We start from the raw sequence: 17,074 nt of genomic DNA on the forward strand, positions 1-17,074 counted from the left end.
CTCTAAATTAACAAACAGCTCTTTAACTTACTGACTGATGGTGATTAATAGGGTGGCTGTGGCTCACGATGTAGAGCGGGTTGTCCACTACTCAAAAGGTTGGTGGTTCGATCCCCGCCTCCTCCTTCTGCTGCATGTTTTTATCCTTGAGCAACATACTGAACCCCAAATTGCTTATGAATGACTTTTTGTTTGTTTGTGCCTTTGCCATCACTGTATAAACGTGTGTGAATGTGGCATGTAGCGTAAAGTGCTTTGAGTGGTCGCAAGACGAGAGAGGTTCTATATACGTGTGCCTATGACACTCCTCTTCTACAGCTCAGTCATAGCTCTCATCGGTCGTTGGGTAGTTCAGCTCACTCTCACATGCTTTCAGAAACAGGAAATAGAAGAACTTCTGGTGCAGAGAAAATGTGACTCAGAACTGATTACAAAAGGGATAAGAAATATTCACTCTATCTTGCTGTAAGCAGGTCTTTGAAGGGCTTTGTTATTACAAAATGTAAGAATATTCAAGCTTTTCCTTTGTTCACACATTTGCTGTCAGTCTGTCGTCACTACCTGACATTTTCTCTCTTGATCATTGCTCTCCGTCTTTCATCTCCACCCTATCTCTGCCTCTCTCTGTGCCCTGTGTTGTATGTATTATGTGATAACAAAGAAAGGTTGCAGTGGGTGTGTGCAATAATACACCAGGAAAAAAACACACCAGTAATATAAAGCATGAAAAGCATTTCATACGATAGATTATTTGCAGTCATAATGTATTTTGTCATTGCAAGACTATTCAGGGGACATTTGGAAGGTTTTTTAGTGAAGGCTACTTGTGGAGTTCCCCAAGGCTCAGTGTTAGGCCCATTATTGTTACGTATATGATATTTATTTCCGAGGTTTCCAAAACATTAACATTTCGTTTATTTGCAGATAATACAAATCTTATTTTCGTGTGGTAAAACTTTGAAATAACATTTTAATACCGTGGAAAAGTAATTGCAAAGAGTTTGTTAGAATTTTCATCATTTATTTATACCTTTTTAAATATACCTGTATATTTCAACCTGACAGGTGGCCATAATGCTGCTGTGTGCTGACTCATGCTAACTTTGCCACCCCCACTGTAGCGATTTGGGGAAATGGGAAGGTTGCATGGCCCTCCGACTGTTTATTTCCATATATTACTTGCTTTTTGGAAACATGAGGAAATACAACTACAATGTTCTTCAAAATATTTTTTTTATTTTATAAAAATTGTTCATTAAATTAAAGGCTCTAAAATTCGGAGACTGAACCTGAACATAGTTTCCTTTTTAACCAAAGGGTAAGATCTGTTTTAGGTTACCAGTATACATTAGTTTAATGGGTATAGAATTTATGGAGCAGTTGTGGTGTTTATGTTTAGTAATAATGTAATAAACAAATGTACATTATTTTATTTGTATGTGTATCTTTAACTTGGGCTCACAGTGTCATTCTAGGTCAGTGGTAATGTTGCTTCTCTGTTACATCCATTCTGACAGTAAAGTATGTCTGAAAAGTGAAAACTAACTATTTAAAATGTAAATAGTTTGGTCCCACAGTTATGTTGTTCTTGAATTTTTAATGTATGATCCGTTAATGTACTGCACTGCATTTGCATGAAATCAAATCTTTGAATCTTCAGCCTTTAATTACTAGGCTTGCTGTTCCATTTTTCATGGTAAGTTACATCTAAATTTAATGTAGCATTTAGAGCAGAGAGGTGTTCTTTAATGCACCATTTTAGGGTACATATAGAGATCTGTTCCAAATAGAATAAAAAGCAGGAGAAGACATGGAAAATGGTAAACAAGATCACTTGTTCTTGTCCAATTTGAAATATCAACAGATACATCAGTTAGCTGTACCGTACGGTGCAGTGGAACCCATCTCAGTATGAACTTTTCATCCTGTATGTATAAATCACATCAAGCAACATTATATCATACTTCACTGATCCCTGTGATATTCATCACTCTCTCTCTTTACAGACCATTTACATGTTCTGTGCCCTGGCCCTCGTCTGCGATGACTACTTTGTCCCCTCCCTGGAGAAGCTGTGTGAGGTATGAATGTGAGGTATTAAAGGTCATGAAGAACTCCTCAGTATTAATAGCATCAAATATTAATGACTAAATAAACCAAAAAAAGTTCTGTGGTATTATTTATTAAGAGATTTGCACTCAAAAATACAGCAACCTCCGGTAACACGTGTACAAATCCAGACATTAGCTTGGTTTACATTGAGTGTAATATTCTGATTATAATCAGTTTAAGAGCCCAACCAGAATAAAAATGCTCCATACAAACCCCTCAATCAGAATAAACAAGCAAAGGGGTAGTTTAAACCTTTTCATAAACTGATCAAAATGAAAAATTGTACCATGTAAACAATGATTACGTGAACCTGATTACCTTCTGGCTGCGTTCTTTCTGTGCATGCCTCCCATCTTAATAAATGTGTGTGGACTTTTCTTCACTTCCAAAGCACGGCGGCAGCCCTGCAGAGTTTTTTTTTATACAAGCTCTTTAAGAACTGAACATTATTGGATGTGTATATGGTAGGAAAATAAGAAATAACTACTAAAGTCCACAAAAAAATTATGGAAGCCTGGATGGACCAAAGAGTTGAAATTAAAAAAAGGCTGGAAAAAGGAATAAATAAATTTCTTAAAAATCCAATATGTGCCAAAGACATATTGCTCAGTGTGTTGGTGCTGAATGATCTGTATGATCAGCTAAGGGTCAGGGTCAAGGGTCAGGCTGTGAATGATGTCCAACTGTTTGTGTCTCGGACTGATCTTGATTTTACTGTTCAAATATGAACATTTTATTTGTCTCTTACTGCTCTCCCGCAGCGTCTCCAGCTCAGTGAGGACGTAGCAGGGGCCACCTTCATGGCCGCCGGCAGCTCGGCTCCGGAGCTCTTCACATCTGTCATAGGTATTCACCGCAGCCACGCCTCCATCTTTTTACATCCTCTGTTCTAACTGAAACACATGCCACTGTAGATGCATTAGGTAGGAAGCATGCATGCCTTTTACAATAATGCTTTCATCCCCAGACACATGCACTAAACAAACATTGCTTTCAATATACCGAATCACATGAGAATCACATTAAAGTCATCTTATGTAATAAGCACCAGAGAATTGCTGGTGAGGAGCAAAGGCCATATGTTGTTTTTTTTGTTCTTTCTTTGATCATGGTTGTGTTCAGCATAATATATCTGTCTCAACCAACAATACCAAGAACTTTCCCTTCAAAGGCACATTACTGTATTCTTTCTTATTCTAAATAAAAATCTAATTATACAGAAGAGGTTTAATAGATTCAACTGTCCTCTGATTTGTTTTGAAAAATAAATGCAAATTCAGGTTTTATAGGCCTTTTTGCTTCTCCTGTTTTTTCGAGTGTGTGTATGTTTGTGCAAGAGTAGGAGAGAGATGCATGACCAATATGGCCGAGTTATTTACATATGTTTTGACAGTTGTGTGACATCTATTTGTCAGCACTGCAGATGCCGTGCTACAACCGGAAAATGTCAAGTAATGTGGAACACATCATCTATGCACTCTGTGGAGTTGTAATGCAGTGTGTGTGCTCGTTCATTCCTTCCCCAGGGGTGTTCATCACCAAAGGTGACGTGGGTGTGGGTACCATCGTGGGTTCGGCTGTCTTCAACATCCTCTGCATCATCGGTGTTTGTGGCTTCTTTGCCGGCCAGGTATGATGTCATAGCAGTGTTACACTGCTGCGGCCAAACCCGCCACTGATCCGGTGACATTTTCGCAGTGTACAACCCACAGCCTAATATCACCTTTAAATATTCAGCCACAGAAACACAAAGTGGGAGAAAGTACTCATGCATACATGCATGTGTTTATGCAGAAGAATGCAGACACACTGTTTTATGCATGTATGAGTGTGTGTGTCTGACTGCACCAAAATACTGCTTCAGTCTGATCCATGTGCAAACCACAGATTTCTTTACATGTATGTATTTTATTTTTTACTGTCTAACATATACCTGGCTGTATCCTTTGTCTTTTGTGATTGTCCGATAGTCCGATTTATCTTCCGTGTGACTTTCTTTCTCATATGAAAAATGTGTACATAAAGTGAAACTTCTGGTGCTGGCACACGTTGGAAACTTTCCATTTTAACATGTTTTTGTTTGTGTGACACTTCCTTTTATATGCTCTGCTTAACCAGCCACATGCACAACATCCCATCATCTGAACACAGATAGATAGTTGTATCTCCTTTTTGCTTTGCATCCTCAGTGCTGTGTTTTGCATGAGATACAGAGATAACATAATATAATGCAGCCTCTCTTCTGATGCTGTCTGACATGCCAGGAACATGGAAATGAGTGGAGTACAAGGATAAGCTCTCTGCTCTGAAAAATATATGCACTGGACTCCAAACAGTGATGCAATCCCAGATTGTGCATTGCATAATCATAGTGAGATAATGAGGCAGAAGGGCAGGCGATGTAATGGGGCTTGGAGGGACAGGGTGCAGTAAAATCAACTTCAAGTGCGCGGTCATTGCACCTCACTTCTGTTTGTTACCTTTGGCTGGCTGTTCATAGCAGGCTCCCTCTACAAAGCACTATTGTACGGTGAAACAGAGTACAAGCAAACATTTCAAAGCTTTGTTACGCTCTAACTCTGCCATCTGCCTCGCAGCAGCAAACGATTCCACGGCTGGGAGTGGCACATTCAAGATGTGACTTCTGACCCTCCACTTGCTTATATACAGTGCAGTGGTGTGTGGGAGAGTGTTAGTCACTGCATTGTGGGCTCCTGCATTGTATCTGATTGCATAAAGTCGATAAACACACAGGCACCTTTCCTACGTAGGATGGTACCTTGCAATTGGCTTTTTCAGCGATTGTGATTCAGGAGGTCAACTCGAAAGCTCCTGTGTTTACATCAGTATGGTAATAATGTCAGAGGCGTTTCTGTATCACTGTGCTGCATAAACTCCAGGCCAGGATAAGTGTTACTATAAGAGTGTGTGAATTGAAGCTGCATACTTTTTGTGAGTGTGCTTATCTGTGTTTTTTTTGGGGGGGGGGGTTTCTTGCAGGCAGTGAAGCTCTCTCACTGGGGTCTACTCCGGGACTCAATTTATTACACATTTTCTATCACGGCCCTCATTGCGGTAAGATCTTATAGACTCATATGCAAATACACAGTTCACGTGGTCCAGTGTGGTGATTGAATATGCAGAAATCCTTACACTGTCACTTACAGCAAAGCGTATAATGCCTATTTGAAAGTGCTGTTTCTCAGCTTTGGTATCAATACCCAATTTGCACTTTTCTGCCTCAGCAGAATTGCTTAGATAGTAGAAAGTCAATAAAAACACACAGATACTGTACATCCACTATAAATGTGGGCCTTTTCTTTAGAAGTTTTTCCATCACAGCAATTGCCCTTCTAGTAGTGTGTGTTTGGTTGTATAAAACGTGTAGGATGTATGGGGTATAATGAGAGACTAAGCTGTGTCCCAAATCCTTAATACATGTTAATTCTCAGCAGGCTTGGAGTATGCATTGTATTCACACTGGGACAGTATTCTCAGAAATGTAAATATGAATAATAAAAAACACTTAATTTTTGAGGGTGCTGATTCAAACTGTTGTCCCACAATGCAATGCACAAAGGAAATGGAGCAGTGGTAGAAAGTAACTCTTTACATTTACTCAATTAATCAGCCTCTACAGTATGATGATTTTTTACAGAGTAAACTGCTCAACAGTGTGTAAAATAGTTTAAATTAGCTCCACCTCGACCAACTGCAACAATAAAGTGCCACCAATAATGTCATACATATAATAATATAGCACAGAATTGGGTCATCTTGCCAAATTAATACTTTTACATTTGATACTTTAGGTGCAGTTTGCTTCCGTAACTTCAGTATTTTTTAACCTGGAGTCTGGTGGCTTTGGACAGAGTGATATAGTGGCTGTTTCTGGTTAAACAAAAAGGTTCTTACTCTTTAAAAGCGGCCTATCTTTGTAGGGATCCTTTCGATGATGTTTTTAGACAGTTAGAATAACAATGTGAGCTGATCAGTAACAAAAACAAGCACTTTAGTGGACATACTTTGATGGTGCGCAAACGCCCCAAAGGATTATGTTGCAGCCCGGTTTCACTTCTGACGGCTGCAGCACTTTCACTCAGTATTGGACCAATTTCAAACATTGTTGTCCCCATTTGTCTCTTAGACTTAAAAACATGGGGAAATAGGATCCAGGTTGAAAAATACCATACTTACCCTTTAAGTAAAATAATAATAATAATAATAATAATAATAATAATAATAATAATAATAATAAGTATATAATTATAAGTATTTCTACTTTTGGTAATATTTGCTATTGATACTTTTTCTTAAGTGAATATTTCCTGAAATGGAGGCTCTACAGTACTTACAGCTGCAAAAAATGAATATGAATAAACTGCAGATGGTGGAGAGAGAGAGACAGAGAGAGAGAGAGCTTCAAACTGATCTTGTATTGAACGTTTAGAAAAACATTTTGTTTTCTCTTTATGATGTTTAATGGCAATGACATACTAAAGTCATTGATAAACATCTGGCTGTGCACGTATTGGGTAATTTCAGGTACATTTCAACATAAAAAAAAGGGGCTCAGAAATGAGTTTCTTCAGTGCCTTCCTGTCTTTAAATTAGTTAGAATGAAACAAAAGGTCATGCATTGACCTTTTCCTGGGGTGTCTGAGCTCTGGATTAGTTATGCCCTCTAGTGGAGTTGATGTTGAAATGCAGAATTAATTTCACTTTGAATTACTGCCTCCACCTAATGTCCTTTCTTGTCCTTGTTGTCTTTTTAGTTCATCTACGATGAGAAGGTGTGCTGGTGAGTAATGATATTCTCTGTTGCAGCATCAATAAATATATGTGTGTTTTAAATAACTATAGATTTTACTGACCTGGTGTTTGTGTGCAGGTGGGAGTCTCTTATCCTGGTCCTTATGTATGCAGTCTACATCCTCATCATGAAGTGGGTATCATCATCAAACTGCTAATGGCTTCAGTTAACTAATGAGTTGCATTTACTAATGTAAGTTGTGTCCCCCTCTTATTCATTTGTCATTGCCAGGTTTAACGGCAGGGCACATCGCTACTTTGACCGTCGAAAGAAGAGCTCTATGAATCTGGCCAACGGGCTGACAGGAAGCACTGATCTGGAGGATAACGTCACATGTGATGCTACTGCAGTCCTGCTCAAGAAAGGTAATCTGCTCTATTTTACACAAGCTTTGCCCTCTAAGAGGACTCCTCATCTCTGTGCACTGAAATTTACATAAATATAAAGGCAGCTGGGACACCACTTTTGATCTATTTTTGTCCAGCTCCAGGATAAGACAGTCACGGATGACTTTATCGACAAAGTTGCGTCTCTTTTGTCCTGTATGATTGCCACCATAGATCCTCAAAGCTAAAGCTGCACCAAGCTGTCAGTGTTTTGGGCTGTGTATATGGTGGCCACAGACAATGATCTTAGAGGAAAAAGAACTTCCCCTACTTGATGAAGTGCACTGCTAACATGCTGAAGACTGAGCCTCCACCTCCTGGCCCTCCATACAGAAACTCATAAAGGAAACCTACAAACCAGCTGCAGACCAAGCCAGGGTCACCCCTAAACTTGACAAACACTAGCAGTGTGTAGATGATAGGGATGGTAGGATTCAGCTATTTGCATTAGTGTGCTGGCATAGAAGTTCAAGATGTGATGAATGGGATACAATTTAAGATTAACTTGAGATGCATTGTTTCTAGCATCTGTAAAAAAAACTATTGACATTTATATACAATTCTTAGTCGAGGCCCTATGCCATTATTATTTAGAAATGTGACCAATCAGATTGAGTCCTCCTTTTTAAACAGTTTCTCAAGCTGCTCAATAAGGACCTAGGATAGCATCGGATCGTATCTTGTTTAATCAAATGGTGTTGACTCGCACTGCATCACAATACGGGTGAACCGGATCATATCCCGTTGGTAGTTGCTTCATATGTATCTTTCATGTATCAGATTTTTGGCAGTGCAGTAAGATGCGTATTGCATCAGCCTCTGTGATGGAGATGCACATCCCTAGTAGACGGGTCAGAATTCACTTAAAATGAACGGCTGTTCCTCAGCAATACCAGAGCATTCTTCTGCTTATTAGTGTGGTAGCTGCCCATCTTGCATCCAGTTTTGCTAACTAGTCTTCAAAGCAGACCAAGGACTCTACAATGTCATCTTCCTGTTGGCTCAGATGGATGTGTATCTGCCTATAAATCCTTCTTGTGATCAGGACAGTCCTGCATACCATGATACCCTACTTTTGATGTTGCCAATGCCTTTAGCTGTTCCAGGGCTTTATTATTTTCTGCCTCAGTGTCAGACTGGCTCAGTGGGACTGGGCCACCAGAAGGATAAAGAAAGTCTCCTGGGTCCTCAACTGTCAAATGAGGAACTGTTTTTACCACCCAGCACTTCCACAGATTACTCTAGTGTTTGCATCTTCAGGCTAACAGAGTAGAGCAGCACAAGATGCTGGCTAAGGCTTGCACACATCCAGCCTGCTCCGTCAGCTTGTTCTGCATCTGGTACTCTTGAGTGATGCCCCAGAGAGCACCAGTCGCACTGCTAACTTGTTCCTCAGGTTTTGCTGAGGAGGTGATGAAGAGAGCCAGGGTCACAGGTGGCAGATGGTTGCTAGGCTGCATGGGTTTGAATGTGCAGCGTCAATGGTCCCCACAGTAGCCATCAGGGACACAGACTATTGGATTGATCTTCAGATTTTTACAAAGGAAATTGCTCTGGGGGAAATAAACTTTGTGATCATACCCTACCCTAATTAATAGATGGTGAATAGTCTTGAGGGGGAATGAAGGGTACCTGTTGATGAACCACTGGTGCAGACTGCTGCTCACATTTCAGGTCTGGAAAATGTTGAGATCAGATCCACAAGTGGAACCCTGTGGATACATTTAAGTGTGTCCTACAACTAGGCCCTTTGCCTGAGGGTCACTTTGGTTCTCTAAGATAAGATAAGATACGATAAGATATTCCTTTATTTATCCCCCTTAGGAGAAATTCAGGTTGACACAGCAGCAATAGGGCAAAGTAGTGCAAAAACAGAGAACAAAGAATATCACAATAAAAATATTACTAATATTATTAATATTAGAAGATATAAAACTATAAATGAAAGTATATACACTATGCATTGTTCAAGTAGGACATGGAGTGCAAATATGAGCAGAAAATTAAGCTTGACTAAAACTAAAAAACTAAAACTAAACTGTACAAGTGGAAATTAAATATAACTAGTGTAGGTGGTTCCTGTCGCACCATCCAATGAAGTTCTCAATCAGGTCTCTGTAGTACTCCTCCCTATCATCTGAGATACAGCCGACAATGTAGGAGTCATCAGAGAACTTCTGTAGGTGGCACTCTCCAGAGTTGAAGCAGAAGTCAGAGGTGTAGAAGGTGAACAGGAACGGTGATAGTACAGTACCTTGGGGTGTGCCAGTGCTGCTCGTTACCACATCTGACAAGCAGCTGTGCAGTCTGACATACTGTGGTCTGTCAGTGAGGTAGTCAGTTATCCAGGCCAATACTTTAAATATCACTTCCACATGATTTGTGGAAAGGATGACAGTTGGACTAAAAACTAGCCCTGCAGTCAGATGAACATATTTGTGTTATTTCTCACCAGCTAACTTCCACTGTAAGCCATCGGTGTTGATGGTGGATGAGCTGCTGTCTGCATACCCCCACCAGCTGTCTTTCTCTGAGGCCGGCATGAGGATCATGATCACCAGTCACTTCTCCCCCAGAACCCGCCTCACCATGGCCTCTCGCATGCTTATCAATGAGGTATGTATACGCTAAACTATACGTGGACTCACATGCCTATGTACACTATGTTGGACTCTATGTGGAGTTATGTAGTTTTTTATGCTACAAGTTATTTAAAATTGCTGGTGGGTAGGTAGGTGGGTAAGTAGGTTGGCGGATAGGTAGGTTGTTGGTGGGTAGGTAGGTAGGTTGGTGGGTAGGTCAAACCGCAGACAACTATAGATTTAATAGAATAGCAGACAGGTTAAAAACAAACAACAAATAAATGAATAAAGCAGCAATGTTACCCTCAAGAGAAATATTGTTTTGTTTTGCCAATTTAAGTTACTTTGAACAATCCCTGCCAAACCAGTTTTAGCATAAATACAAACCAAATAACCCTGTCTGCGTTCAGCAGATGAAGGAGTGGAGTGAATGTGAATTTTCTTTTGGATATTGCAGCCAACACTGTCTCTCAGGCACCTGTCTGCTGCAGGCTACAGTCTGGATGTAAATCCAAACCAAACAACCAAATTTAGACTTCTGACAGAAAGAAGAGAAAAGAACATTAACTTCTGTTCCAGACAAATATTAGGGGCTTTTTCTGATTTCTATAATATAAATAAAAACAAATTTGAGTAGTTAAGACTCAAAATAGATCAGGCTACCACTACCATCATGCTACAAAACAGCAATACAAAATGTCCAAAAATGTGTTAATGGAAGTATTGTAGTCAAAGCTTGATGTTGTCTAAAAGTCTAAATTAGCAACGCACACTGGAATGACTTTACTCTGTTTAATAGTAGCTCAGGTTTGCTCAGCAGAATTACATGAGCACTCACAGGTGTGATGGGGTCATATGACAAGCTATCACAGTCTTTATTTTTTCTCTTTTCAAAGTGTTCTTTCTGTTTTACAAAGTAAAAGTAGTATATCAAAACATATAATATTACACACAAATACACAATGCAAAAGACAAAGCAAGATAAATATAAAAACATCATTAGAATCATTAGTCCAACAGAATTCTAAGAATTACCCCATTTTACATATAACAGTAAGAAACCTTATCCATGTCCAGCTGACTGAATAGGATAAGCTTAATACCTTTGGACAAATATCCTAAAGGGTAGGCCAAGTGACCTAGTGTCTCATCTCTCTCTAAGGGTCCAAATTACCTGTAGAGAGAGATACAAGTTAACATTTTAATGTCACAAAAACCAGCTCAAATCCTGTGCTTCATGAAGTTCATAAGGTTCAATGGTGTTCAGTTCATAATATTAAAAATGTTTCTTTCCTGAATGCGGGTGATTAGAAGTCTTAGTGTCAAATGTGTTAGAACAATGTGCACATTTAACACATCTGTAGTTCCTGTAACTTCTTATAAATAGGCAATATCCTCTTGAAGCAAAAACGGGGTCTAGAGGATGGCAAATGATTTAACCTTTGGTCACATTCTAGGAGGCTCCAGTGTTTGTTTATAACCTTAATGAAATAATAAAGGTAATCTTAATGTTGTTTACAATAATGTTCTATAATCAATTCCAGAGACAAAGACTGATCAACACCACTGAGACTCGGGTCAACCGCATCACTAACGGCGACTCTGACTCAGGTGCCAGGGCTCAGGGGAGGCGGGGCTTAGAGAATGGGATGGGCGGGGCCGAACAGGGTCTGAACGGGAGGTGCAGACTTCAGCGACTGGAGTCTGGGAACGAGACAGAGAATGAAAATGAGGATAATGAGAACAACGAGAACGACGAGGAAGGAGAGGGAGAAGATGACAGTAATGGCCCCCTGGTGCCATTTAAAATTCCAGGTACAGCGCAGATGAACATTTTGACCGGCAATAAATGTTTGTTATTAGCGCTGTCACTGGGGCCATCATAATATGTGTTATCATCTCTGGTTTCCCCGCTCCCTCCAGCTGGTGTGTGTAACAAGCTAAAGTGGCTGACCATGTGGCCGCTGTCCCTGCTTCTGTTCTTCACCGTGCCCAACTGTGCCAAGCGCCGCTGGGAGAGATGGTTCATGGTGTCCTTCTTCACCGCCACCATCTGGATCGCTGGCCTCTCGTACATCATGGTCTGGATGGTCAGTACAGTCGCTCTCTAACAGGCTGGAAACACATCCTGAGCTTTAAAGAATGTTGAAACTGCCTCCAGGAAAATGGGATATATTATCCTTCAGGGCTTTCATATTTAGCTTTACACAAATTATTGTCATGTTTTTATTGTAAAAATAAAACTATAAGGTGCATGGGTTTGAATGTGCAGCGTCAATGGTCCCCACAGTAGCCATCAAAAATAAATAAAACTATAAGGTGTGTTTGACCATATGCAGAGGGAAACAATCAACCATCAACAACAATTGTCAAATTCAACCACTAATATAGGATCAGTGTATCAAGTGTGAGAAACAGAACATTAATGGATCTTAATGGTTATTAGTGACACTTAAATCTGCATCATAACAGAAAGCAGGACTACAGCAAAGTGAAATGGTAGCCTGTGATATAATGCAGATATTAAGCATTACACAGTGGCAACTTATTCTACTAATGGGTGAATTTAAATTTGTATAAATCTTTTTTATTTGGAAAACAGCCCCAGAGGTACCTCCTGTGATTATTCCCCTCTTTCAGTAATGTCGTAACAACTTCATTGTCCACTGGTTGAAAAAATAGCGAGTGGCTGGAATGTTCAGGAAGCATCCTATATCACTGTTATGTTTACAATAATGTTTGGCAATTGCCAATTCCACTGATACTTTTAGATTTGGCTTGGGTGTGAAAATGATTGTTCCATGAACTTAAGATTTAAACAAGAGCACACTAATGTAAACTCTTTATTAACTTAAGGTTGTTAGGGGTGATGCAGTTTTTTCAATGAAGATGTAATGTTCAGCTCCCCTCCCCTGCCCAATCATTTTCATCCAGTCCCTTAATAACACAGAAATAGAATGCTTTCAGTCAGGGGCTATTCTAGAGAAATATTCATGGAGTGGCAAAAGGGTGAAATCAATACCCCCCCGTGCCACTCCTCTAGATCTGCTCCTGCTTTCATTGTTGAGCTGCAACAATTAATCAACTTCTTGATTAGTTGTCAACTACTGAATTAATTGCAAACTATTTTGATAATCGATTCATAACTTCTTTTTTTAAGAAAAAATGTCCAAACTCTCTGATCAGATGTAAATATTTTCTAGTTTCTTTAGTTGTCAGTGGCAGTCAAATGTCTTATTTTGACAAAATAAGACATTTAGTCTTAGTCCCCTTGGTCTTTGAAACATTTTCTGATATTTTATGGACCAAAAACTGAAGAAGATGATCAACAAATGAAAGGATAATGAAATAATTATTAGTTGCAGCTCTATTTAAGTGACCACTGATAGACAAAGGATATATTCTTCTCAGCTGAATGGAACACCAAGCAGACAGTATAGCCTTTGTAAATTCAATAAAATGCTCTAAATATGCTCTTCCTATAAAACAGAGTGGCAAACTGAAGGTTCATGTGAGAAAGCTGATAATACTAAATTAATTTAGTATCATCATTGATCACCAGTGGAGATGTATTCATCAGGAAGAGGAGGAAAACTCTGAGGATTGTTACATTTTGTGTTAAACTGTTGAGGGTGCATACAACTCTGTTACACTACTGTGATTTAATTCCAGGTGGGAACTATTTGGGAACTTGTTTTTATTGATAAACAGTACAGCTGAAATAAATATGGAGGAGTGTATTGAGAGCAATATTTGTTTGGTTTCAGGTGACTGTGATCGGCTTCACTCTGGGCATTCCTGACGTTATCATGGGCATCACCTTCCTAGCAGCAGGCACCAGCGTCCCAGACTGCATGGCTAGTGTTATAGTCGCACGGCAAGGTACACACACACAAACACTCCGGTATAACCAAACACAGGAAGTTAACAGCAGTATTTGTGTTGAGTGAAACAAAGCCAAAATGCTGCAAAGAGAAGGGGTTCCACAGCAGAGTATTGCCTGTCATAACTGACTTGTCTCCTGACTGTATACAGACCTTGACAGTGTTGCTCTCCTTGCCTCAGGTCTGGGAGACATGGCCATCTCCAACTCCATAGGCAGTAATGTGTTTGACATCCTGGTTGGCCTGGGCCTGCCCTGGGCGCTGCAAACACTCTGCATCGACTACGGCTCCATCGTGAGTGCTTCTCAGCTCAGCTGGAGGAAATTCTGCTTGACTTAGACCAGAATAGAACAGAGCTGCGCTCATGAAGGACGGGAACAATAGTCTGTAATATTCAGTGCAGGGCAGTGGGGGAGGACAAATACACCCACGTAATGTTTGTTGGGGCACTGCACACTTTATCACCTTACACTGAAGATATTATGTGTTAATTGGCCTGCTGATTACTCTTCACACTAGAAAATGACATTTGGAACAGGTGTAATTAAAGTCAGTCCTTGGCTGCATGAATGCAGGAAGTTAATCCCCAAAAAACCCTACATTTTAATGCCACAGAGGAAGCCTGGCAGTGTATCCCTTGTGAAAAACTACTGTAATCTCTCTTTTTGTCTCTTCAGATCTATCTTAACAGCAGAGGACTCATATTCTCTGTTGGACTCTTACTAGCCTCAGTATTCTTCACAGTAAGTACCAGACTGTTACAGTTTACTGAACGGGGCCATTCTGGCAGTTCTGGGGGCGAAAAACATATTCATCTAACATCTTTGTAGTTGTGAATCCAACCATAGATTTATAACCACAGAGTTTTTTATTTTGGTTCAATGGATTCCTGCCTGCATTGTTGTGTGCTGTTGACAAGCACAGAGTCTGTGAGGCAAGATCTCTACACATCAATAGAGTCACTCAACATCACTTTGTGTTGTGAAATTCAACATCAGGTTCAAATCTAAGAAGATGGAGATGGAGAAGGAAATGTAGTTCATCCAACTCATGTGGGGTATGGAATGGAGGATTATTTGAATGTAGAATATGCACAGTGATGATATTTGGCATCTACAGTAGGATCCCACTTTATCACTCCCCAGAAAGAAACACCAAGCTTAAAGTACCTTCACTAACTTTCAATATTTGTTTTTCATAACACTTCCAAGAAGGTGTACAAATGGGTTCCACTGTGTCAAAACATTGAAATCCATTACTATTATGTTTTTATTAATTAAAACAGTATATTAAGAGTGGCCTTTGTTAAATGTTCTGAGTTGAGGCCATGCTTCCCTATTCTCCCCTTCTGCATCTGGTGTTCATTCTGTGTCCCAAATGGTGGCCTGAGCCTTTACCGACTTTCTCTGAGCTGCACTTTTAGATTTTAATGATCCATCAGTGAATTGGTTCACCTTGACTAGGCGAGCTGAGTGAATGACTCTCAGTTCATATCAGTAGATTTCTTGTAAGATACTTCAGTGTTAATACCACGACCAGAGAAAAAGAACTTCCATACCCACAATTCCAAATCAAAATGACTGAAGGGGAAAATACACACTTCTATGGTATTTTCTTGAAAGCATCAACATTAATGTTCATTAAGTATACAGAGTAGCCCTCCTGACAATTTTCTCCATTTAGGTAGCTCTCACTCTCAAAAAGGTTGGAGACCCCTGGTCCAGAGGATGTGTAGCCTACTGCACCTGGATTTATTGACTCTACTGTCACTGCGTGGCTTAGTCTACGACCTGTAATCTGTACTATGCAGGATGATAACAGGAATCACAGACATAGGAAGTAGGAAAGAAACAGAAACAGTGGGAATGTGGCAGGGATTTTCTTTTTTTGTTTTTTTGTGGCAACAAAAGGAACAAGGAAATACAGTAACATTTGAACAGCACTGGATTACTTATTTGAAAACATAACTAAAGAACTGATTATTTGAATTACAACCATTACCCCCAACACTGACAGGGAGTATTCTGTTGCAGTAGCAGTCGCAAATAACAGCATAGCCTTCAGCAGTGTGCAGTGGTGTGGTGCAGAGTAGACGAGGACGGTCCCTATGGCAAGAGTGAGCAGAGCTGTGCCAGCTTAAAGGCGCCCTGTGGAGTTTTCTTGTAAACAAAAGAAAGTTATGTTTACATTCAGTGTTACTCACCAAACGCATTGCACTGATCCTTGAGGTCTAACAAACGTGTTGAGAGCATTTCCTTCCTTATAAAACATTTACATCAGTGTTTCAAAGTGTTTTAAATGCAGCATTGTTTACCTGCTTGCAGTGTTCTTCTTCTCTTCCTTTGTTAATGCATTGCTCCATACCATATCCTCTAAAGCACGGGTTCCCATCCTTTTCCTTAAGGGCCCCTTTTTCTATCATTAAGTAAACTGATGACCCCTGACATTTTGAATGGATATTTCATATTATATTACTGTAAATGCTTAGCAATAACAGTAGAGAACAACTGATAAACTGAATGAACCCAAACAGTGAACACAATAACTGCAAGAGGTTTGTGTAAAACAAGCAAATGAATTCTGAGCAGATTATATCCTGTAAATATCAATTAATATCAGGTTTCCTGGTATTTTTATACATTTATTAAATACTACATAGGGGAGAGTGGGGTAAGATGAGCCATTTTTCATATTTAGGATCACTACATCAAGGCAATCATAGTTTTGTCGCTAACTAATATAGCTGCATATATTTCAGGATGTTGTGCGTCCCTTCAAACCAACAGAATGAGTGTAAACATTACTAGCTCAACTCATAGCTCATCTTACCCCGTGTATGGGGTAAGTTGAGCATAGGAGCGGGGTAAGTTGAGCCGTATCCCTACTCTCGTGAAACTTATGATAGACTAAATTCACTTTCAAGAGTGAAAAATTATTTTTTGGAAATAAATATCTAACCACTTTACCCATGTGGTTCTTACATTCACAGACTCCATGAAATGATGCCTTCCTCCTAAATATTTGGTCACATGATCAATGTTTTTTTACCATTTACTAGCAACAAGGGGTGGCTCAACTTACCCCACTCTCCCCTACTTCTTTTCTGAAAATGAAGTGTTTTCTTCTCCCAACCATTATTTTATTAGCTCTTTGGTTGTTTGAACTTTTCTAATTCATTTATCAGAGAGTATATATATTTATATGTGAATATAGCTCATGTTAAGGTGTTTAAAGTTAATATCTTAAATCTTAAATAATAAGTGTATCTTTGGTGACCCCTAGTGGGGATCCCGACCC

General features: G+C 39.6%; 1 protein-coding gene across 1 annotated transcript in view; it reads left to right on the plus strand.

Annotated features, from left to right (window-relative positions):
• The window catches only part of LOC127355332 (sodium/potassium/calcium exchanger 3), a 55,436-nt gene that overhangs the window by 35,550 nt on the left and 2,812 nt on the right, over positions 1 to 17,074 (plus strand). Inside the window, exons 4-16 of the mRNA XM_051386116.1 lie at positions 2,007 to 2,081; positions 2,874 to 2,958; positions 3,639 to 3,742; positions 5,113 to 5,187; positions 6,888 to 6,913; positions 7,004 to 7,057; positions 7,157 to 7,290; positions 9,767 to 9,927; positions 11,438 to 11,708; positions 11,817 to 11,983; positions 13,661 to 13,775; positions 13,959 to 14,071; positions 14,455 to 14,520. Coding sequence (XP_051242076.1) covers positions 2,007 to 2,081; positions 2,874 to 2,958; positions 3,639 to 3,742; positions 5,113 to 5,187; positions 6,888 to 6,913; positions 7,004 to 7,057; positions 7,157 to 7,290; positions 9,767 to 9,927; positions 11,438 to 11,708; positions 11,817 to 11,983; positions 13,661 to 13,775; positions 13,959 to 14,071; positions 14,455 to 14,520 — 1,446 coding nt within the window. The remainder of the gene's footprint in view (positions 1 to 2,006; positions 2,082 to 2,873; positions 2,959 to 3,638; positions 3,743 to 5,112; positions 5,188 to 6,887; positions 6,914 to 7,003; positions 7,058 to 7,156; positions 7,291 to 9,766; positions 9,928 to 11,437; positions 11,709 to 11,816; positions 11,984 to 13,660; positions 13,776 to 13,958; positions 14,072 to 14,454; positions 14,521 to 17,074) is intronic.

Source organism: Dicentrarchus labrax, unplaced genomic scaffold (assembly GCF_905237075.1).
Source record: "Dicentrarchus labrax unplaced genomic scaffold, dlabrax2021, whole genome shotgun sequence".
Taxonomy (NCBI): domain Eukaryota; kingdom Metazoa; phylum Chordata; class Actinopteri; family Moronidae; genus Dicentrarchus; species Dicentrarchus labrax.